Source organism: Phacochoerus africanus, chromosome 15, assembly GCF_016906955.1.
Source record: "Phacochoerus africanus isolate WHEZ1 chromosome 15, ROS_Pafr_v1, whole genome shotgun sequence".
Lineage (NCBI taxonomy): Eukaryota > Metazoa > Chordata > Mammalia > Artiodactyla > Suidae > Phacochoerus > Phacochoerus africanus.
The window spans coordinates 89061511-89083408 of record NC_062558.1 but is presented as its reverse complement, the minus strand read 5'-3'; the positions used below and the strand labels follow the sequence as shown (position 1 = coordinate 89083408).

Sequence of the window (21898 nt, the reverse complement as noted above, 5' to 3'; positions counted from 1 at the left end):
TGCATGGAATTTCTTAGAGTTATGGCAAAGATTAAAGGGGACAGACTACACGGAGTGATTAAAGAGTTATCTAGGCATGTAGACACCCCAGTAAGTGGAGGCTGCTATTTATGTCCTTTGCTGAGCTCCCAGTTGTGGAGAAGCTTTGCAATAAATAGACTCCTTTTAAATATAGATCAAGTCTAGCAAAGACTGAGTGAATAGCTGTGTTTACTAAGTGGGCTTTCAAAGGTTGGAACTCAGAATTTCCAGTCTGTGCAACAGCCACAGCCCAAACATTTGGCAGTGGCTGTTGTAATGAGTGGTGTATTTCCACTGGGCAGGCCTGGGCTGGTGCTGGGGTGGGGCCTGAGAGTCACACGAGGTTCCCAGAGCAGAGCCCACAGGGTGGGGGCGGGGCAGGGGTGGTGCTGGGTGGAGCCTGGGGCCCTCTTGCTGGTGCTGCCACACCCAACTCTGCCTTTTCTTCTGAGTGCAGCAGGGGCTGAGCGTGCAGAGTCTCCAAGTGGAGGGAGAGCTGACTGGTGTATCTTCATCTCCTCTGGATAAGGCGCCAGTGAGGTGGACCAGATGGCCTGGTGGAAAGCCTGGGTAAGTACAGAGCAAGCAGAGGTGGAGGGTTCCGAAACAGTGTGGATCTAGAGAAAGGTCTGCTCTGGCCACACTGCTGCCTGCTGGCCCAGGCACGGGACTGGGCTGCCCACTGGGGAGGAAGACAAGGAGAAACTGCCCCAATCCCAGAGGCGCTCAGGGCCGGCCAGAACTGAATAGGGAGAACAGGCAGATAATGGAAATTTTAAATGCACCTGGGGCAACTGAAGGGCTGGGGGAGCCCAGCCAAAGAGACCCTGCAGGGAGGGGTCAGGCTGCCAGAAACAAGGGAGAATCATGGTTGAGCCATGTGTGTGTGTGGTATGTGTGCACATGCATGTGTGTAGGGAGAATCAGGCAGATATTCCCTTAAGGAGGGAACAGTATGTGCAAAGGCTCGGAAGAGTGGGAAACTTGACTTTAAAGAGAAGTGGCTCACATTGGCTTCAACATCTTGGGGGCGAGGGTAGAAAGTAGGAGGAGATGTAGGCAGAGCTAGAGAAGCAGGCAGGGCTGGGTCCTACAGAGTGCGTGCAGCAGGCTAAGGAGCTCCAGCTATAGCATAAGAGCAATGGAGAGCCATGGAGGGGCCTCGAGCTGGAGAGCACCGTGATTGAGTAGGCTGACGCTGGAGGGCTCATCAATGCCCACTCCTCTAGGGGACGGGAGGGCAGCCTGGCCTGCAGGAGCCTTCCCTATTTGAAATCCATAAGTAAAATTGCAGATCAAGAGTGGGCTGAGTTAGGGAGGACAGAACATCCTGTCCCCAGGTCTCCTGTGTCCCAGCTGAATGAACAGATTCTCAGGAGTGTTTCATCTGGGTTTGAGTCTGAGGCAGTCTCATGCCAAGGAGTTGAAAATACAAAAGGGGGACAAAGATAAGGAGCAGAGGATCACCTTGGCAAGTACGATGTCGTGTGCTCTGCACACCTTCCTTCATTTCATCCGCAGGCAGCCGTGGGACGTCAGGGCTACTCTTTCCAATTTACAGATAAGGAAACTGAGGCTCAGCAATGTCTAGTGACTTGCTCAGTCCCACCTCTAGCGACGGTCTAGCGTGAACTGCTCCCACCCCAGGCTTTCTGTGAATCTCAGTGTGTGACCCAGGCTTATCCCAATTCAGAAAATCTCTTTGTCACAAATGTCACAACCCATGGACTCTCAGATTCAGACATGCTGGGCCTGGACAGATGGGCCAGAGGAAGCTGGGGCTCGGTGGGGCAGCTGTTTGGTCCCAGGATAGGTCAAGGGACCAGGGCAGCTTCCAGTTTCCTCCTGGTGGAGGGGAACAAGCCTTTGAGGAGGCAGACATAGCAGGGAGAGGCCAGTGATGGGCACTTTCCAAAGTCAGCTGCTTCCCAATGTGGTTTGATTCCAGCCCTTGATTCCAGTGGGGTGGGGGCAAAAGCCCATTCTTGGGCCCCACCCAGCCAGGCAGGCAGAAGCCTCCTTGTAAGGCCCTGATCAACCTGGCAGGGTAATAATGACATTCCCTAAGCACCTACTGTGTGTGGGACATTCCTCTATGCACCTCAGAGTCAATATCTTACCTGAGCCTCTAGACACCTTTACAATGTAGATGCCAATGACCTTACCCACAGATGAAAAATAGAGGTACGAGGAAGCAAAAATAGTGCCCAAGGTTGCCACACTGGTAAGTGTTGGATTCTGAGTTAGTGAAGCCTGATGCTGGAGCCCAAACTCTGCAGGCTTTGGCCACCCACAACTGTGGGTAGCATCATCACAGATGAACCCCACCTGAGACTGGCTGAGCTGCCAGGGAGGAACAAGTGACCTCTGAGGCCCTAACTAGACCAGGACCAGAGAGGCCTGTGTGTGGGAGGGGGCCCCATCTGCACCTCTCTTGTGGAGACAACGTTCTGTCTCCCAAGTTCTCCATGGCAGCCCCGTGACAGGGAAAGGCACAGGCGTGGCAGCTCCCCTGAGACCTTCACAGACATGTAATAGATGTAGAGTCACAAGCCAGACTGAGTCACCTTTTTAGTGAAAATGTTCCTGTCTGGACTAGCCTGCTCCACCCAAGACCCAGAAGTGGCCTAGGTAGACCCTCCCTCCCACCCTGGGAAGAAGCAAATAGAAAATTTGGAGCTCCCCCACTCCATGCTGACATCCAGAGCTGTGATTCCCAGAAAATTGTCTTTTTTCCCCCTAAAATCATAGTGTGGGAAGTAAGACTGAGGCTTCTCAAAGCAGGGAAATCACAGCCCCAGGGAGCAATTTACACCCAAGTGCACAGGCCACTCCTCAGTGACCAGGACACACAAGCCTGGCCAGTCACAGCCCCCTGAGCGCCAGCCTAGGGCAAGGGACAGAGGGAGAGCCCCTCCCGGGTGGCCCTCGAAGCTTAGCATTGAGATCTGAGACCACCCCATTCTCCCAAACCACCTGCATTCCTGTGGGCAAGGTTTCCTTCAGTGAGGGATTCCAGGAAAGTTCAATGTCTGGAAAAGGTTGAGTCATCAAGAGCAGGGGGCAGACACAGAGCTTAGCTTCTGAGTCAGTCTGTGGGTTAAGTCCGGCACCACCATTTTACTAGCTGTGTAACCTTGCCAGGTGCCCTGAGCCCAGCCTATAAAACGGGGCATTCATACCTACCTAGTGCCACTAGCAGAGACGTCAGGAAGAGCATTGCATCTCAAGCACCTAAAGCCCCCAGCACACAAGTCCTGGCGCGTAGGTGATGCTCAAATCTCTAACAGCAATAACGGCCACTCATGATTCCACCAACAAGGGATGCGATGTATGCATACATTCAGCCGGGCAACATCTGGGACCACACAGGCTCCCTGGATGAAATTTTCACAAGGGAATTACTTGTAACAATTTCTCTGGAAAAACATGGTGCTTATAAATAAAGTAGGAAAATCTGTCACTAGATATTTGAAACTCAAGCAAAGACTATGGAAAGACTCCTTACCTTTTATTCAAAAGAAATATCTTTACAGATATACTATAGAAGGGAAGCTGCTCTGTGTTTTCAGGTGCTAACCAGGGCCAGGAAGGAAGGAAAAAAGAGAGGAAGGAAGAATGGATGTGGTGATTGAATACATGAGTGGATGTGGTGGATGGATGGATGGATGGATGGATGGATGTGGTGGTGGGAGGTCTGGATGGAGAAGGGATGAAGAGATGAGTGAATGAGTGGATTGGTAGGTGGGTAGGTGAAAGGGTAGTTGAATGGGTGAGGGGTCGATAGAAGGAGTAGGTGAACAGGTGAGTGGGAGATCAAATGCAATGGGACTAAACTCCCTTCCATTTGAAGGTTCTCTGAGTTGCCCTCAAACTCAATTCCCATCTCCAATCTCCTTCCACACCTCTACACACCCTTAAGAGGGGTCATTCATTTAGACCTGAGAAATTCAAGTCTCAAGAGCCCTCAAGCAAGACCTGGATTAGAGATGTGGAAGTCAAGGGCCCAGATACTGCAGTTATCTGGTTTATTTCACAATTTTTAAAGCATCTTGCCATTTTTTGTAAACCTACCCCTCTTCCCCTCTGCACCAAGTGCCTACATATTTGCAAAGGCCCTGAGCTGTCAAGATGGTCAACTTTGTACCCTGGCTCATTACTTCTTGTAAGTGCCCACTTCTCAGGAAGAGGGGAGATTGAGGTCGAGCCCCACCTGGCTTTCCAACCTTACCTGCACTCCTTCCAGGCAGCATGTTCAGCTCCAGAAAGCCTTTCCTTACTGGGTCACTGTCCTTACAGTGTTCCTTACTGGGTCACTATAGTTTTGGGCAGGGTTGTCTTTTTCCTGCCGCCTGCTGAAGGTACTGGAGGGGGCTGGGGGCAGCTGGGCCTGCTGCCTGCCCTCAGATGCACTGACTGGGAGATCCCAGGCCCCTGGGCAGGGCCAGGGATGGGAGAGGTTTTGTGGCTTTGGCTGGTGCCAGCCCGTGAAAACAAGAAGCCATTCTGCAGAGGAAACAAAGCAGTCCCACAGAGCCCAGAGGAGAACCAGTGACCCCTCACAGCCAGGCCACTGTCTCCAGGGGGCTACCCTCACACACTGAGTATGCTCCCTACACAGCTAACTCCTCTGAGTGTCTGGCCCCCAGGTCATCTGGCCTCACAGATCTCCTAGGAGGTTCAACTGCTGTGCCTGGTCACCCCCAGTAAAACCATTGCAGGACTCTGGAGGAAACTCCCTCTTCAGCATTCCCCCAAGCTCTTACCGGTCTTTTTTCAGGCCAAGCCCCCCCCCCCATCACCATCCCCCCCCCAAATTTTTTTTGTTTTGTTTTTCCTTAAAGTCCATTGATCATCACAAAAACCCAGGAAATTTAAGTAAAGAGAAAACAAATGTCCAATTGAGGCTCTCAGGACCCAGAGCCATGCAGGAGACATAGTACAGGCCCACTGGGTATGCAGGATAGGGTGGCGGTGTGGTCCCCACAGGGCAGCTGGCCATGGGAGACACAGGATCCCACCACCAAAAGCTGGAGTTCAGTCCCTAGACCTTCTCCTGGCTGCCCCACTGTCAGCGTTGCAGCTCTGGAAGTGGCTACAACGCCAGCCATCCTTGAGGTTTTTACCTGCACCATCTGAGCATGTAGGCTCCAACTCCCCAGAGCTGCCACTAGTGCTGAGAGCTGGAATTCTATCTTTCAGGGTGGCTGGGGCCACTGAGCAGCTCCTCCTCAGGATGCGCCTCCTTCCAGCCAGAGGACCGAGCTGGCAGGACAGGCCTCCCTTGGCTGAGGGGCTAAGAGGCATGTGGGGCCTCTGCAGCCCTGACATGAGGGCTATTGGCAATGGTGCAAAGTGTACAAAACTTCCCTTTCCTCAGCAAACATCTGCTGGAAACTGGTTTATCCAGGAGCTTCAGCCTCCCCTCACCCAGGGGGATGAGCAGTGCCGGGAGGGATGGAGACCCAGCCACTGGTCTGCAGGGACCAAGTCAGCACTCACACTGTCAGGCTGGCCACAAGCTGCACAGCCTTCACTGCCTTCTGGCTTTAAGCAGACTGTATTCTCTTGCAGATAGAACAGGAGGGCGTCTCGGTGAAGGGCAGCCCCCACTTCAACCCAGACCCCGACGCGGAGACCCTCTACAAAGCCATGAAGGGGATCGGTGAGTGGCTGTGCCATGGGATAGCAGTGACTCTCTGGGGCTGTGCCTGCCCTGCTCACAGCCCTGGATAGGGGGTGCTGGGGCACCCTGGGGGTGGGAAGTTCTCCCCATCATCCTCTAGAGATTCATACAGGCCCCACCATCCCCAGCACAGGCCTACATAGACCCCCAAGACTGGAGAGGGGTGAAGGTGGTTGTGAGCAATGGGGTAAGATAGAGGGGGAACACATGCTATATGTTCCCACGTGTCCTTGTCCAAGGGACTTCACGCCACTCAGTTTGAGCTTTTGTATACGTCAAATGGCCCCAAGAGCTCTAGATCCTGCGTGTCACTGTGAATTTTGGATGGAATGATATTGGGAGTTTTGCAGGGCTGATCCAGGTCCAGGGGGCTCTGGCCACCCATGTTCTGCAGTTTCGGCCCTGCCCCTACCCCTTCCCCCTCCCCTACCCCCACCCCACTTAGGCTGGCCATAGGCAGCTTGGTCCTGTCTCCAGGGTCTGCATCCCTATGAGCAGGAAAGGATGGCCAGAAGCCAGCTGGGATTTGGATAACCCAGCCCAGACAGACCTCATGCTGTCACCCCAGGCAGGATTTACACTCTGGCTGGCTCTGACTGATGAATTGGAGCATGAACAAAAACTGCCATTCCCAGACGGGCTTAGAAAGCACGTTCAGTCTTCTGCTTCCTGTGAAATCTTTATTATCTCTACATCCCAAAGAAGATGGGAGAGTAGGGTGGGGCCAGATGGCAGAAGGCTGGACAAGCCAGAGGCTTGGGGAGGTGAGGCTTTGAGCCCATCCAGACACTGGGCCAGGACTCAGGTCCAGTTTTCTGGACCCTCAGGCCTGACCATCCCCACGGCTGCCAGCACAAGGGAGGTCAAGGCAGGAAGTCTCACTATTTGAGCACCAAAGGGCCCAAGTGATGTCCAGAGCAGATCAGATGAGCAGAAAGGCCTCAGAGTCTATCACTGTAAGGCTGAGTAGGCCCCAACACTTTGTAGGTAAGGGGTGGACTGGTGGATTTTCTGCCTGTCTTGTCTATCATGAAAATTATCGGGTTTTGGAGCTATCCAGGCATGTATCTCCACTACTTTGCCACCAAGCAGCTGGCCCCCATCCTCCCCAGCCCTCATCAGCCTCCCTAGGGGCAGTGGGGGTGCTCATGCTGTGAACCCCTCAGGGACCAACGAGCAGGCCATCATCGACGTGCTCACGAAGAGAAGCAATGCTCAGCGGCAGCAGATCGCCAAGTCCTTCAAGGCTCAGTTTGGCAAGGTAAAGGGGGACAGGTGTGCCAGTACAGGGCTGGGGGGCACCCTGGGGACTGCTGCTATCAGACACAGCCTGGGAGGCAGCCTCTTGTCTAGAGCACAGTCTCCTGGCAACACAGGCCATTTGGGACCTACTTAGACTAAATTCATGATGCATTGGTTCCCTGAAAATCAGATTTATCTCACAGTCCTGTGCTTTTTCTAAAAAACTTACTGATGGTTCCCCACAGCCCTGGCTTGTCCAGCCTTCTGCCATCTGGCCCCACCCTACTCTCCCATCTTCTCTCTCACTTGCTCCTTTACATCTGCTCCACATCCCTGAGCTGTTTCCCCGCCTCTGTGCTTTGCCTGTCGTGTTCCCCAAGCCCGGAAGCCCCTTCTCCCCACATGCCCGAGATGCAGGCTGGGCTCCGCTCTGTGTTGTGCTCCAGAATGTCTCCTGGTGCTGGAGCTGTCGTTTCCACCTCCTCCCACCTGCCATAGGGAACTCCAAGGACAGGGTGCATGCAGGCTGGACCTTTTGTTCCTCCTCCCACCTCCCACCTCCCACCACCCCAGGACAGACCCAGGCTAAGGAAACACAGGAATAAGTGCACACAGAACCAAGGTGGCCAGAAGCCCCAACAACTTATGTTGATAATGTGGAGATTTAACCCAGGAAGATGAGTGATGAAGTCCAGATGTTCCATGGGAGAAACCAATGTGCCCTTTAAAAAATTATATCTCTCTCAATCTTCACAACTACACATTATTCTCTGTATTCAACACTAGAGGAAACTGATGTTGTGAGAGGTGGAAAATGTTGCCCAAGATCCCAGAACCTGTAAGCAACCAGGTTGGGATTTAAATCCAAGTCCTTGGGGCTTCATCGTGCTATTCGGATAGAGGAGCTGGGGGTGGCCTTATGGCTTCTTATAGACACAATTGCCCTCAGAAGGACAATTGCCCTCACACATGTGAGATAGTTTCCTTAATCCATTTCATGCCTTCATTGAGTGCCTCTGGGCTAAGTGACAGGGACTTGATGGTGAGCACTGACACACGTGTGTTTCAAGCCTTTGATGTGCCCACCACTAAGTGGAGCTGAGCCATATGCATCTCTCTGCCAATCTCCTAAGCAATGAAATAAAGCAGGAGCACCATGGCCTTCATTTCAGAGGAAAAGGTAATAACACTGAGAGAAGCTGAGCTGCTGGCCCCAGAATCCCTAGCCAGCACAGGCACATGGCAGAGCTCACAGGGGAATCCAGCCAGAGCCCCTGGGCCAACCACCATCTGCTGTCCACACTCCAGTGGGCACAGCATACAGAGCATCACTCTTCCTTGATCCTGCCTTAGGATCTCACTGAGACCTTGAAGTCGGAGCTGAGTGGCAAGTTCGAGAGGCTCATCATAGCCCTCATGTACCCTCCATACAAATACGAAGCCAAGGAGCTGCATGATGCCATGGAGGTAACCAAGCAGGAGGGGAGTGGGGGGGAGAAAACTTACAAAGACGCGGGGGGGGGGGGGCTCCAGGACTCCTTTCCCCAGAGATCCTGGCACAGCTCCCCTTGAGCCACCATTTGGAATGAGTCTAGCGAGCATGCAGCCTGCTGTTGAGGCTGCCACCAAACAGACTGGCCTCCGCCATCATGTAGCCATGATGAAACCAAAATCAGTCCTCCTGGACACTGACAGACCAGGAGTGCAGGAATTAGGAAGCAGCCTCTGCCATCACATGCCTGGTCCCCCCATCCCCCACCCCGGTCCCCATACTTCCCACTGCTCCTTTTGCATTCAAAGACGATTAAGAGGGAGCCAGGACCCAATAACAATAATCACCTCCATTGAAGGGCAGTTACGTGCCAGGCATTTTACATCCATTACCTCTAATCCACCTTCTGGATGGGGGACGCTTATCCCTGATGAAGACCTCCCTGTCTTCTCAAGGAGACAGAGTGACCTATTGGGACCCCCCAGCGAGGGAGGGCCAGGCTGAGACACAGCTCTCCCATCGCATCACTTGCCCACATTAGCTGCTGCTGGAAATAAATGCTTATGACTTCCCCCAGGAACACCCTCCCACAGCAGCCCTCCAGCAGAGCAGTGACCGGTTCTTCCCAGGGCTCTTCCTTTTGCCTCTTGACAAAAGAGGGTGGGGACAGAGCCTGGGCAGGGTGCAGGCAATGCTCTCCAGCAGGCTGGTTTTTACCCACAGGGCTTAGGTACCAAAGAGGGTGTCATCATTGAAATTCTGGCTTCTCGGACCAAGAACCAGCTGCAGGAGATAATGAAGGCGTATGAGGAGGGTAAGGGGCCTGCCAGGAGGGAAGGTGTGGGAACGGCCACGAACTTTGGCAGCCTAGCAGGGATCAAGGGGCAAGCAGTGTACTAGGCCACTCTGGACTCTTTCTGGGCTTTTTTTTTTTTTTTTTTTTTCTTTTTAGGACCACACTTGCAGCATTTGGAAGTTCCCAGGCTAGGGGTCAATCAGAGCTGTAGCCATTGGTCTACACCACAGCCACAGCAACTCAGGATCCAAGCCACGTCTGTGACCTGCACCACTGTTCACAGCAACACCAGATCCTTAACCCACTGAGAGAGGCCAGGGATCAAACTCACGTCTTCATGGATCCTAATCGGGTTTGCTAACCGCTGAGGCATGACGGGAACTCCCTGGACCTTTCCACACAAGGGTGCTGAGCACCTACTGTGTGCCAAGCCCCATGTCTGACCATGAAGTTGGCTATGACTCAGGCTCAATCCCTAAGCTCCCTAAGCTCACGGGCTGCTGGGGGGAAGGGCGCATACCCACTAAACTCTCTTCCCCTGAAAGTGTGGCAGCACTGTGAGCCACAGGCTGTGTCAGCAAGCTGATAGGACTGACCCCTTTCTGGCCAGCATAGGCTGACCCAGGGGAGCTCGCAGGGCTTTGCCGGAGCCAAAGGTATGGGGCACCAGCTATCATGGAATCTATGGGAGGCAAGGCAAAGCCCATCCTCCCTGTGGTCTGCCTGGTGGGGAGTCTGCCTAAAGGTTCTGGCTTTGCTGAACCACAGATGAAATGGAACCCGATGGGCAGCCCCTGGCTGGCCTGGCCCATCTATGTGCTTTGAGCTAGGCTGGCAACCCACCTTGCTTCCTAGTTCTGTACAACCACTGGGGGTGGAGTCTCTGCCACTGAGACACCTGGGCAGTGCAAACATTCCCTGTGCCAAGGACACTTCCTTCCTGGAAGGCTTTAGTCAGAAGTGTGGGAAGCGGGGCTGGGAAGAGGTGAGCTGGTCTAAGCCTCATGCTCCTGTTTCCCTGCAGACTACGGGTCCAGCCTGGAGGAAGACATACAAGCAGATACCAGTGGCTACCTGGAGAGGATCCTGGTGTGCCTTCTACAGGTATCACAGCCCAGGCTCCTGGAAGCCCTTGGTCTGGGGGATCCCCACAGCTGCCGCCCCCCGGGAGTGACTCTTGGGCAGAGCTGCTAGGTCAGTGGTGGAAGGGTGTGGTCCAGCCACTGTGGCCTGGGCTCATCCCAGTGTGGTTGGAGGGTTCTCAAGGCAGAGCCCTCATGCCTTGCCTGACATGAGGGCCCGTCACGGAGCAGGTCCTTCCTGCCAGGCCCCATGCCAGGCACACTGCTTACCTTAGTTCACTGAAGCCCCCAGCTCCCAAGGAAGCCTTCCTTACTCTTATATGACGAATGAGAGAGCCGAGGCCTGGGGAGGGTGACTGCCTGCCCTCCTGCCTGGCTCTCCCCTGCTCAGCCAGCCTGCCTTACAGAGCTGCCTCTTCTGTCCCTAGGGCAGCAGAGATGACGTGAGTGGCTTCGTGGACCCAGGACTGGCCCTCCAGGATGCCCAGGTAAGGCCACCCCCCAGCAGCTTCAGTTCTGCTGGCCACTGGCCCCACTCTCTGCCATCTAGACTCTGGAGGCTGATACCTAAAAGCCTCCCATAGCCCCTTGCCCATGGGGGTTTTCTCTGATGCTAGGCTAGACCCAGCTCAGCCCTCTGCCACCCTTTACCCTCTGGGCCTGCGGAGGAAAGTGAGGGTATAGGGGAAGAAGGAGACTGATTTGAGTGGGGTCTCCTGAAGCCCTACCACACAGGAACAGCCTACAGACCTGGGGATGCTGGGCCTCTGAGGCCTGGATGTGTGTATTCAGCCCTCCAAGTGTCTGCTTGCTACCAGAGTACTTGGAGGCGCCCCAGCAGCAGAGCAAAGCCCCCAGGGTCAGTTCCTAGAGCAGCCAGGGATCGAGAAGAGAATTTAACCATCCAGGGAGAGCAGGCTTCCCATCAAAAAGAGGATCAAGCTGAAGAGAACACCACCTGGCAGCAAGGACAGGGGGCTGTCCTTCACCCCCTTGCTTGTCTTCACTGGCATGTCATGGGTGTCCCAATGCCAGGATCTGTATGCAGCGGGTGAGAAGATTCGTGGGACTGATGAGATGAAATTCATCACCATCTTGTGCACACGCAGTGCCACACACCTGATGAGAGGTACTGGGGAGGTGAGGGGGCAGTGCCAGGGCTGTGGGGGGTGGGGGCAGGCAGGGGGTGCCTTGGTCACAGGGCCTCTCCCTTCACACTGAACATCCAGTGTGTGGCCTTGTCCAGTCCTGGAGCTGGGGAGGGAGCCAGAGCCCTGGACCCTTTCCCCGGCAACCAAGGGGAGGTCACCGGTGGAGCCTTGATGTGGGGTCTCTGATCTGAGATGCTGGGGGCATCACGCTGAGGTGTGCATGTCCCCTAAGAGAATGCCTCCCTCCGCAGTGTTTGAGGAATATGAGAAAATCGCCAACAAGAGCATTGAGGACAGCATCAAGAGTGAGACCCATGGCTCGCTGGAGGAGGCCATGCTCACAGTGGGTAAGAGACAGAGCTCAGCCTGGGGTTCACGTGTGTCCACCAGCCCTGGGCTCAGTGTGGGGCAGTGCCAGAGGGTGAAGGGCCCAAGGTGCCATAGCAAGGTCCCTGTGTTCACCTTCCAGCCTCCTCTCCCAGCATGAACCCTTCACCTAGGACACTGGAGCTACTGTAAGGGGAGACCCCAGTATCCCCAGTGTGCTGTGTGCCGGGGACATTCCCTGCGTAGCCCACATAGTGCCCAGCACTGTGTGAGTGTGTCATGGTGTGTGTGTGTGTGTGTACATGAGTATGTATGTGAGGATATGTGAGTGTGTGTGTGTGCACGTGCACATGCAAGCTTGCAGGATTGTGCCAGGCCCAAGACCTGCCCTTACCTACAGCAGCCACACAGGGAACATTCTGGTTCTGACTATGAAGCCCTGAAGAAATCACCTGTCTGAACCTTAGCTGGGGGTCTGGCCCCCAATTCACCTGCTGATTGGAGAGATGATGTGACCACCAAACTGAGGGATTGATGATCTGACACCGGGGAACACGGAGAACCCTCCCCCAAATGTGAGGTCAAGCCCATGTGGGAGGACCACCTCCAGAGCACATCCTGGGGTCCAAAGCTGGGGTGACAAGGACAGGAGTCAGTGCAGAGTGCAGAACTGAAGCCCAGGCTGGAGGTACTTCTCTTGTCCCTCCCATGATGGAACCAAGGTCACCTCCACACCAAGCTGTCCCTATTCGGTGCCAAGCAGCAGCCAGGGAGCTGCAGCATAGTGTGCCCTGGTCCCCAGGGGTGGACTGGGACATCTGACACTCCCCAGCCACCTTAACTGCTGTGATAAATCCAATCTATGTGGGAGCAACTCAGATGCCCCCTGCTCTAGCCTCAGCTTCCAAAGGCAGCCCCTGGATCCAACTTAAGCAATTCCTTAGTAAAATCTTCAGTCAGGGAAAAGAGAAGCTGTGCAGGCCCTGGCGTGCTGGCCACTTCCTGGCTCATTCATCCCTGAAAACTCACCTCCCTCACTTCATGAGTGAGGACAGTGCAAGCCAGGGAGGTCAATTCACAAGGGCACCCAGTGACATCAGGCAGGGTTTGAACTCATGCCTACCTCCCTCAAAGCCCTTTCTGCTCTTTCCACTGCCTTGGGTTAAAACGCCAACCTCCCCGCCCAGACACTGAGTCTCTGAAACAGCATCCACGGAGGAGAGCATGGGGCCAGAGGCCCTGGGTGTCTTCGTGCCAAGCACCATCTGTCACAGAGAAATTCAAACTGCAGGGGTCCTCTGATAAGTGACATGGAAAGCAAGCCCTCAGAGTCCCATGGTCACCAAAACGGTGGCTCAGCCATGAAGCTGAGTTGCAAAGCTGGGAGGAGCTGTGCTCTGCAGGATCAGACCCTCCCTGGCCCTGTGGGCCAAGTGCATGTCACGCCTGGCCCTTTTGCCTGCCTGCTCTGGGCCTCTGCACCTGCGCTTGATGCCCCGGGCTTCTTTCCCTGCCCCACCCCTCCTAACACAAAGCCTCTCCTTTTAAGACTATAGGCAAAGCAGAAATAAATAGGCCAAGCCTCACACAATGCTTGCTAACCCTTAAGACCTGAGGCAAAACATAAATAAACATGTACACAATGCCACCTACAACCTCTGGTTGCTAACAGAACTTTCCTGTTTCCCAGTAAAATGTACCCGGAACCTCCACAGCTACTTTGCTGAGAGACTTTACTACGCCATGAAGGTAACTGTTCTGTCTTCTGCCCACCTGACCCTCAGCCCAACACAGCACCAACTACAAAGCCAAGGAGCTCAGAACCACCACCCAGGTCTTCAACACCTGGGTCTCCTCTTAGCCCAGCCTGTAGTGGGCCAGACCAGTTTTAGTTCTCAGAGGGCAAACCAAGGCTAGGGAAGGGAAGCCGCCTCTCCTGAGAGCTGAATCGGAGCAGCTGTATTTATCGGTGTTCATTGCACTGAACTTTTACCACAATCCTGTGAGAGGTGTCATAATCCACCCTCCTAGAAATGGTGAAAGCAAAGTTTATGGTCAAGGTCACACAGCTGGTAAGTGGCAGATCTTTGATTTGAGCCCAAGTCAGTGCAATTGTCCTTTTTTTTTTTTTTTTTTTTTACTACATCCTCAGCATGTAGTAATTCCCAGCCCAGGGATCAAACCCATGTCACAGCAGTGACAACACCAGATCCCTAACCTACTGTCCCACCAGGGAACTCCATGTCCTTTTTGTTTATGATTTTATTTACTTATGTATAATTGTCCGTGTGGCCTCCTTGAGAAAGAATAGGTCAGGATTGCCTGGAGGTCAAGGCACCCTGTGAACGGACATGTTCTAAGGGAGATTACGCACGCAGCCCCACTTTCCTACATGTGCTGGGGTGCCAGTCTGGGTTTGCCTGTTGTTCAAAAGGCTGCACAAGCCACTTAAACAGATGTTCAAGACACTAGAGCATGGAGGTTCTGGTATCTGGAAGAAGACTGACGGTCAAATTAATTTCTGGAGACTAAAGTCAGTGCCCACCTTCTCTGATTGATTGTTGCTAACATCACCTGAATAAGAACCCCAAGCTTGCTGGCCAGGAAATGAGAGAAGGTGTGAGATTCCTTTGGCCAGTCCCTCCGACACGAGGAAGCTCTTGGATGAAAGTGAGCAGGAAGATCCTGCATGTGAACTAGTCAGTTAAGCCAATTTCATGATGTGCTGTCCTAGGAAGAGATCTTATTCCTGGAGCAGCGAGCATTGTGTGTCTAGAATCTGAGGTGATAAATCAAACACACTGCTATCGAGGGCATTTGGCTTCTAATAGGGGAGAGAGGCGGGCAGTGAGGGAGAAGAGATCAAGGGACCCCCCCGGCACATTCCTCCTAGCGCTTTACTGCTAAAGCAGAGGCTCATTCCTGCAGCCCCATGGACTACAAAAGCCCCCTGGACTCCACATAGATTTGTCCATCATCACAGAGATGAACCAGGAAGGCAAGAAGCAGTGGCTGATTGCTGTGTCTTATCCAGGGAGCAGGAACTCGCGATGGGACCCTGATCAGAAACATCGTCTCGAGGAGTGAGATCGACTTAAATCTCATCAAGGGTCAGTTCAACAAGATGTACGGCAAGACCCTCAGCAGCATGATCATGGTAAGCCACGGGCTCCTAATTCTAACGCCAGTTTGAAACAGAGAGGTCACTGGGAAACCTGAATGCTATGACCAGTGACATAAGTCCCATGTGTCCATCCCTGCCCCATGGGTGTCACAGTCTTGCATTGCTATGTCGTATGTACAGGGATCAGCAAGAAAGTGAGCTTGGCCAGGGCCTGGAGGGGAGTGGAGGTCCCTGTATGTTCACCCAGAAAGTTAGATACATTTGCATCTGAGTTATGGTTGCCCCTTTGAAAAGGACACACTGAATCCTTGCAGAAAGAACCATATCTAAAGAGTCAGTGGTTTAGGAGGAATCAAGGCATCACTTTCAAATCCAGATTTAAGTAGCCCTGGCAGCAAAAATTTAAGGACATAAATCAGATGGGCTCCAGCGGGTTGCCAAACCCTATTCCAATTAGGGAAAGTTCTAGAGCTGAGAAAACGCAGAGCGGTTATCACGCTGTCGTAACTTCAAGAGAAATAGGCCTTCTAGTCATTAATGTCAATTGAGGCCTTGACAACTTCATTAACAGATGTCAAATCATGAGAAATATATGCCTAAGTCTGGCTATTAAGTCAAGCCTCTAGTAATTCTACAAATGTCTATTGTTCACGACACTTCCAAGAAACACATAGCTTACAATATGCTAAAAAGACATTTCTGGAGTTCCTGTCAAGGCTCAGCAGTTAATGAACCCAACTAGTACGCATGAGGATGCAGGTTCAATCCCTGGCCTTTCTCAATGGATTAAGGATCCAGCATTGCTGTGGCTGTGGTATAGGCTAGCAACTATAGCTCTGAATGGTCCCCTAGCCAAGGAACCTCCATATGCCACTGGTTGGGACCTAAAAAAAAGGACCAAAAAAAGGACATTTCTGCTTTGAAAGGTTTCAGAATGGGGAAGCAGGTAGGCAGAGGTGGGGCAGAGCGTAATTATTCTTGGTATTGTTGTAGGATTTCCAGCTGTCTTGTCAAGAGACAGGAGGGCTAGGTGCAAGTCAGCCCAGGCCGCTGCTGTGTCACCTTCAGGAAGGGCCTTCCCAATACTTAGTCCCAGCCAGTGTTGTGAAGTCCTACAACCACACCTGCTTTCTGCAACATCAGGGAGATTTCTATTCTCTCCCACCAATCCATTTAGGTAGAGCCACAGTCAGATTTAAGAACAAAAATACTGTTGGGTGAAAATGATTACTTCTACCCTCTTACCAGGTATACCTCGTTATGGAGATAGAGTAGGCTAATTAGTGTACAATCAATAAAATAGCCCCTTGCCTAGATGTCCGTGAAGCCCACCCTCTTAGACTTTGCCTAAAGTTGTCTCTTCAGAAAATTTCATTGGGCCTGTAAGTTGACCAAATAGTTTCTTTTTAATATAGACCAGTCCTTATAAATGTCATTAAAGCAAACATGATTTTCAACATCAATATCAGCATTAAAAACTCCTACATAGAAACTAAGAGGAAAATGTATAAAAACCCCATGTGTGACTTTATACACATACATTTGAAAAGGCAGACAGAATGAATGGCTTTAAAAAAAAAATCTACATTCAAAAATTTGCTTGAAAGTAGTGAAAAAAAAAGAAAAAAGATATTTAAAATGTGGTTTAAAATCTTCAAGAAAATTTCAGGCTCAAATGATTTTACCAGCAAATTTGACAAAACAGTTAAGGTAATTGCGAGAATTGTCATGACATAAACCGCTGTAGAGCCTAGAAAAGTGGAACTAGCCTCCAGCCCTAGCACTTAGTCACTGAGTGGCCTTGGATAAATCCAATACCCTCTCTTGGTCCCATTTTACTTAACCACAAAAAAAAAAAAAATTCTCCTGTTCTGCCTGGTTCTATGTGCAGACCCTTGACTGGCCAGTGCCATCAGGATCTGCAATAGCTGAGGGGCCTGGTAGACCACAGAAAGAGTGTTCAGCCATTGGACCTGTAGGCTCTATCCTACTGGGAGACCAATGTTATTTGATCCCTACATGAGGCAGCTGCTGTGCAGTCAAGATCATGTTTCTCCTGCTAATTATTTCTCACCACATCTCAGCAAGAGTCATATCATCAATGCCATTTAATAAATGAGACTGAGGCTCAGAGTGATGATGGAATTTGACTCAGCCACAGGGTCAGTGAGTGATGGGGCTGTGGTCTAAGTTCTGCATGGTCCCAAAGCCCATACTCTCTCTACTACACCCCCTATCTCCAGGTATGGCACTGGGCACCCTGCTTTCAGCCTCTGTTCCCTGATCTGCAATAGTAGGTGCTGAATAAATGATGGATCATGTTGAATAAATGAATGGTTGGGCATACCTGGGTCCTGAATGAAATGTAGAAAAGGCCCCTGGGGCTATGGATGGCATCAGGGCCCACTTAAATGCCTGTCTTTCTCAAGAGCAGAACTGAGGGGGTTTTGTTTTGTTTTGTTTTTGTCTTTTTAGGGCCACACCTGCAGCATATGGAGGTTCCCAGGCCAGGAGTCGAATCAGAGCTGTAGCCGCCTGCCTACGCCACAGCCACAGGAACATCAGATCCGAGCCGCATCTGTGATCTACACCACACCTCATAGCAACACCAGATCATTAACCCACTGAGCGAGGCCAGGGATTGAACCCGCAACCTCATAGTTCCCAGCCAGATTTGTTTCCGCTGCGCCATGACAAGAACTCCCAGAGCAGAACTGTCTTTGTGATTCATTTTCCACATTAAGCCTGCCTGAAGTTAGTAAGAGAATTAAAAAGAGATACAAAGGAATAGCCTTAAATGGAAAATAAGGAAAGACAGGGGACACAGTGTGGGGCTGGTGGCATGGGAACCTGCACAGGAATGGACCACGCCTCCCCCAAGAAGCCCTGACTCCTAGTATGAGCAGCAGCTTCTGATGGAGGTGACTCCAAGCCAGGCCAATGGTACAAACCCCCTCTAACTCTCCTGTCCCTCCTATCCTCAGGAAGACACCAGTGGCGACTACAAGAATGCCTTGCTGAACCTGGTGGGCAGCGACCCCTGAAGGCTCAGAAAGACAAGAGCAAAGGCCAAGAAGCCGGAGCCCCTGGGTCCTGCTTGCTCAAACTTGGCCATGGGGGGTGGGGGGGTGGGGGGGGAGGCCACAGCATGCCTTTCAGTCTTCTATCTCTCAGCTTCCAGTGCTATTCAGCCAGGTTCTCTCTGACCCAGAAGGAAGGATCAGCCTGGGGCTCCTACCTCCCCTAGACTCCCAGGTCAGTTCCAGATGTGAACACACTGCCAACCTCAGCATGAATCTGGTCTGACAACTACCTGGACAAGAAGGGTCTGCAAGGGCTCGTGATTGTTTCTTCCTTTCTACACAGGTCATAGAGTCCCCTTGTGAATGACAGGTCACAGAGTCCCCTAGACACAAGGTACACAGATATTCAGTCCCACTTCCATTTACTAATCTGGATCCGCAGAGACAGGACCATGGAATATGGAATTTTAATAAGAATCTCAGCTGATACCCTTCTCTTTCAGGCAAACAGAGAAGACTGTGAGAGCCCATGTGTTTCAGAGCACATACTCATGGGCAGCTTGAGAAAGGAACACACACACCCAGGCCACAGGGCTGCCACTAACATTCATTTACCAGCTTCTTCAAAAAATATTAGGCTACAGGTAGACCAACAGAGAGAGCTGCAAATAAGTGTCCTGACACAAGGACACTGTGTTCCAAGAGGCTCAGGCTTCTCCAGTCCTTGATCAAATTAGCTGCTCCTTCCTTCCATGACACAAGCACGGAACAGCTCTAATCCTGACCAAATGGCAACAGCAGCTTGTTACAGGAGAAGCTGAGATGCCTGTGTCATGCTTTCAGAATAATAAAGATTTGTACATTTGGTTCTAAGTGTCTTTGAAGGTTTAGCAGTGGCCAAAGCAAATCTGTCAGTAAACCTAAAAGAAATAAAATTAAACAATCTTTGAACATCACAAAACCTGAGCACACAGGTGAGCATTTCCCTATGGGAACACTCTGAGTGTGCTTGCTGTCACCCTAGGGTGACACTCTTTTTCTCTCCATCTCTCTCAGCCTCTTTTTCCTTACTTTTAACTGCAGGGATGGAAATTCAGTTGCAAGGCTACCTTCAAACCACCCCAAAGGTAGTGATATAAAATCATCTTGTGTGTGTGTGTGTGTCTTTTTAGGGCCACACCCACAGTATATGGAGGTTCCCAGGCTAAGGACTGAATTGGAGCTGTAGCTGCTGGCCTACGCCACAGCCACAGCCACAGCCACAGCAATACCGGATCCTTAACCACTGAGAAAGGCCAGGGATCGAACCCTCATCTTCATGGATCCTAGATGGGTTCATTAACCACAGAGCCACAATGGGAACTCCCTAAAACCATCGTTTTATATGAGTTCCGTAGGTCAGGGCTTTGGCTGAGGCACAGTGCAGATAACTTGTCTCTTTCCTGCCAGTCTGGGGACTCTGTCAGGAAGACCCAAAAGTCAGGAGAATTCTAGGGCAGGTGCTGGAGTTATTTGGAGGCTTCTCTCACATGCCGGTGAAACAGCTGGCAGGCTGAGCTCAGCTGGGACTGTCCCTGGCACTCCTACATGTGGCCTCTCCAGGATGGGGCCTCAGGCTCATGGGCGTCCTTACATAGTGGCTGTGTTGCCTTTTGTAATGTAACCTCATGCAGATCACTTCAACTGTGCCCTCTTGGTCAAAGACATCACAAGCCAACCCAGCTTCAAGGGAAGGAGACTCAGGCCCCAGCTGTCAATGGGAAGAAGGTCAAAGAATTTGAGGGCCATTTTCTTAAACCTCTGACATGCAGCTTAAAACATTGAACAACTTGTGCAGCACAGGTGCCCTGTGTGCACAACTCTAGGGCTGAAGCAGCAGCGTGTAAGAGACCCTGCAGGTCCAGACCTCAGTCCTTAGTGCTGAACTGTGGGGCTGTCTGAAGGGCCTCAGGCAAGGGTCTCCGGTGGTGGTGATTCTGCTTTTCTTTCCTTTGTTCAAGTCCTCCCCCAGAATTCCTTTCAGTGCTGAGTCACTGTGTCACTTTATTTACATCAAAGCCCTTCAGAAAGAACTCAGAAGACCCCTGTCATCCTTTGGAATGCTGGTTCTCTGGGCAGAGGACTCCCTTGTGGCCCATTCAAAAGCTAGCCCGTGTGTCCAACAGGAGCCTCAAGAATATCCGTGACCAAGGAGACAGACTAGGAAACGTGGTCATGACCAACTAAGTGCCCAGCAAGGGAATCTGTTTAGCAGAACCATGCAGTTCATCCATTACTCCAGATGGAGCTGAAAGGAGCTCTCTCGTCCCCACAGGGTCCAGGAAGCAGAGGGTCTCCTCAGATTAGAGAGACACTCTCTCTTCCTGGGGTCACAGCTAGAGCATCATAGGAGGTCACGTGGCCTCCTCTGAACTGGCTCCTGTTCAGCTGAGGGCGTTCTCTAGAGAAGGGGCTCGCGAGGTGTTATTAGCTAATTCTGGTGGTGGTTGGGGAAGGGGGCACAGGCTGGCAAAGGGACTTGGCCAGGACACTGGTAATATCCGCTGTACCTCTAAATCTTTTTTGCTGGAATAAGCTTTTAGGTACTTCTGACAAAACAGGTACAGGCACATTCCTAAGGTACTTTTGCAATTGCTTTTGGGGATTTTCTTTCTTTTTTAAAAATGTTTCTTCAAACTTAAAGATAACTGGGGGGTCTGATCAGTTTGATTTCAGCAAGGAAGGAGAATGAGAGGGTCCATATGCCCTGCTTGTGGCTCTATAACAAAAAGTGTTGTGTTTTCTCTCTGCAAGACATCATGTATTCATGTACTTCCTCATTATCCTCGGATCCAAGGTTTCCTATTCTCTGAAGTTGGATTCATTTTATTCCATTGAAATGCCTGGTAGAGGAGGGCAGAAGCTGATCTAGTGAACTGAGTTCAGAGTTTGTCCGAAAGTGTGACTTGAGACATTTTCCTTCAGAACAGGAGTCTGCGAGCTATCCAATGCCCTTTCATAAATCCCTTTCTGCTAAGTGTCTCTATTGTGTATAATCATGGCGTTTATGGCATCAGAAGATAGTTATCTGTTTAGGTTCTCCTTCCAAAAAGCTATGAGCCCCTTGAGATTTTGTTCCTTTGGGAGCATGCAGTGCCTGGCACACAGCAGACACTCCATGAATGTGTTCGAATGAACGACAACAAACAAAAGTGTGGATTTTCGGGAAACAGAAGACTCAACAGCCATCGAGACTGAGCTAATTTTTCATCATCTCTGATTCTGAGAAGATGCTCTGGGCCTTTTGGACTTCCCAAGGGGGGACCCCTACTCAGTGAACCCAATGCAAATAGTCCTGAAACCAATCTAATGAGCAACTCTTTTGGCACCGACTTGGCCCCAGGCCCTGTTTCAGATTCTGACACTGCCATGACAAACAAGCCCTGCAGAATCAGACCCTAGTCGAACCCTTTTTAAAAGAGCTTGCAATCCCTGACCACCAGTCCCAATGGCCAGAACTAGCTCTGCCCACCAGTGTCGGTTTCTTGCTGCCAGGTAATAGGTCTGGCATTGCTGGACCTGAACTTTTTCCAGTTTCTCCTTGAGCAGGGCAAGAGTCACCTTGCTGAGGATTGAATATTCTCATCAGGATTCTCTTGGTAAGACACAAAAGGAGGAATCAAATTGAGGTCAACATCCTGTGTTGTCTGTTACCACAGCCAAGCACACTACCTGCAACAGAGTTGGAGCTGGCCAGGTAAGTCTTCATTAGGAAGGTTAAACTTGATAGCATCTCAAAGGATGGCTTAGAGCTTATCAGTGAGACAGGACAGGGAAGAACATTCCAGGCAGAGGGAGGAATGCAAACATACTAAGAAGTCTGGTCTCCATCACACAACAGGAATGGTATGTTCCTGGCACTGGAGTTGGGATGGTCAAAAGATAAAAATGTTGTCAGAGGCCAAGTCAGGGAGG

General features: G+C 51.5%; 1 protein-coding gene across 1 annotated transcript; it reads left to right on the top strand.

Moving 5' to 3' along the window:
* Positions 1–478: 478 nt before the first annotated feature.
* Positions 479–18817, top strand: LOC125116870 (annexin A8). Its single transcript, XM_047762492.1, has 12 exons — positions 479–591; positions 5596–5686; positions 6874–6968; positions 8303–8416; positions 9165–9255; positions 10262–10341; positions 10748–10807; positions 11355–11448; positions 11722–11817; positions 13488–13546; positions 14832–14954; positions 17906–18817. The coding sequence occupies exons 1-12, from the start codon at positions 571–573 to the stop codon at positions 17963–17965; spliced, it is 984 nt and encodes a 327-aa protein (XP_047618448.1). The 5' UTR covers positions 479–570; the 3' UTR covers positions 17966–18817.
* The last annotated feature ends 3081 nt before the right edge of the window (positions 18818–21898 follow it).

Coding starts and splice junctions, on each gene's coding strand:
- LOC125116870 (XM_047762492.1), top strand. CDS start 571: ATGGCCTGGTGGAAAGCCTGG. Junction 592..5,595: donor TGGCCTGGTGGAAAGCCTGG/GTAAGTACAGAG, acceptor ATTCTCTTGCAG/ATAGAACAGGAGGGCGTCTC. Junction 6,969..8,302: donor TCAAGGCTCAGTTTGGCAAG/GTAAAGGGGGAC, acceptor ATCCTGCCTTAG/GATCTCACTGAGACCTTGAA.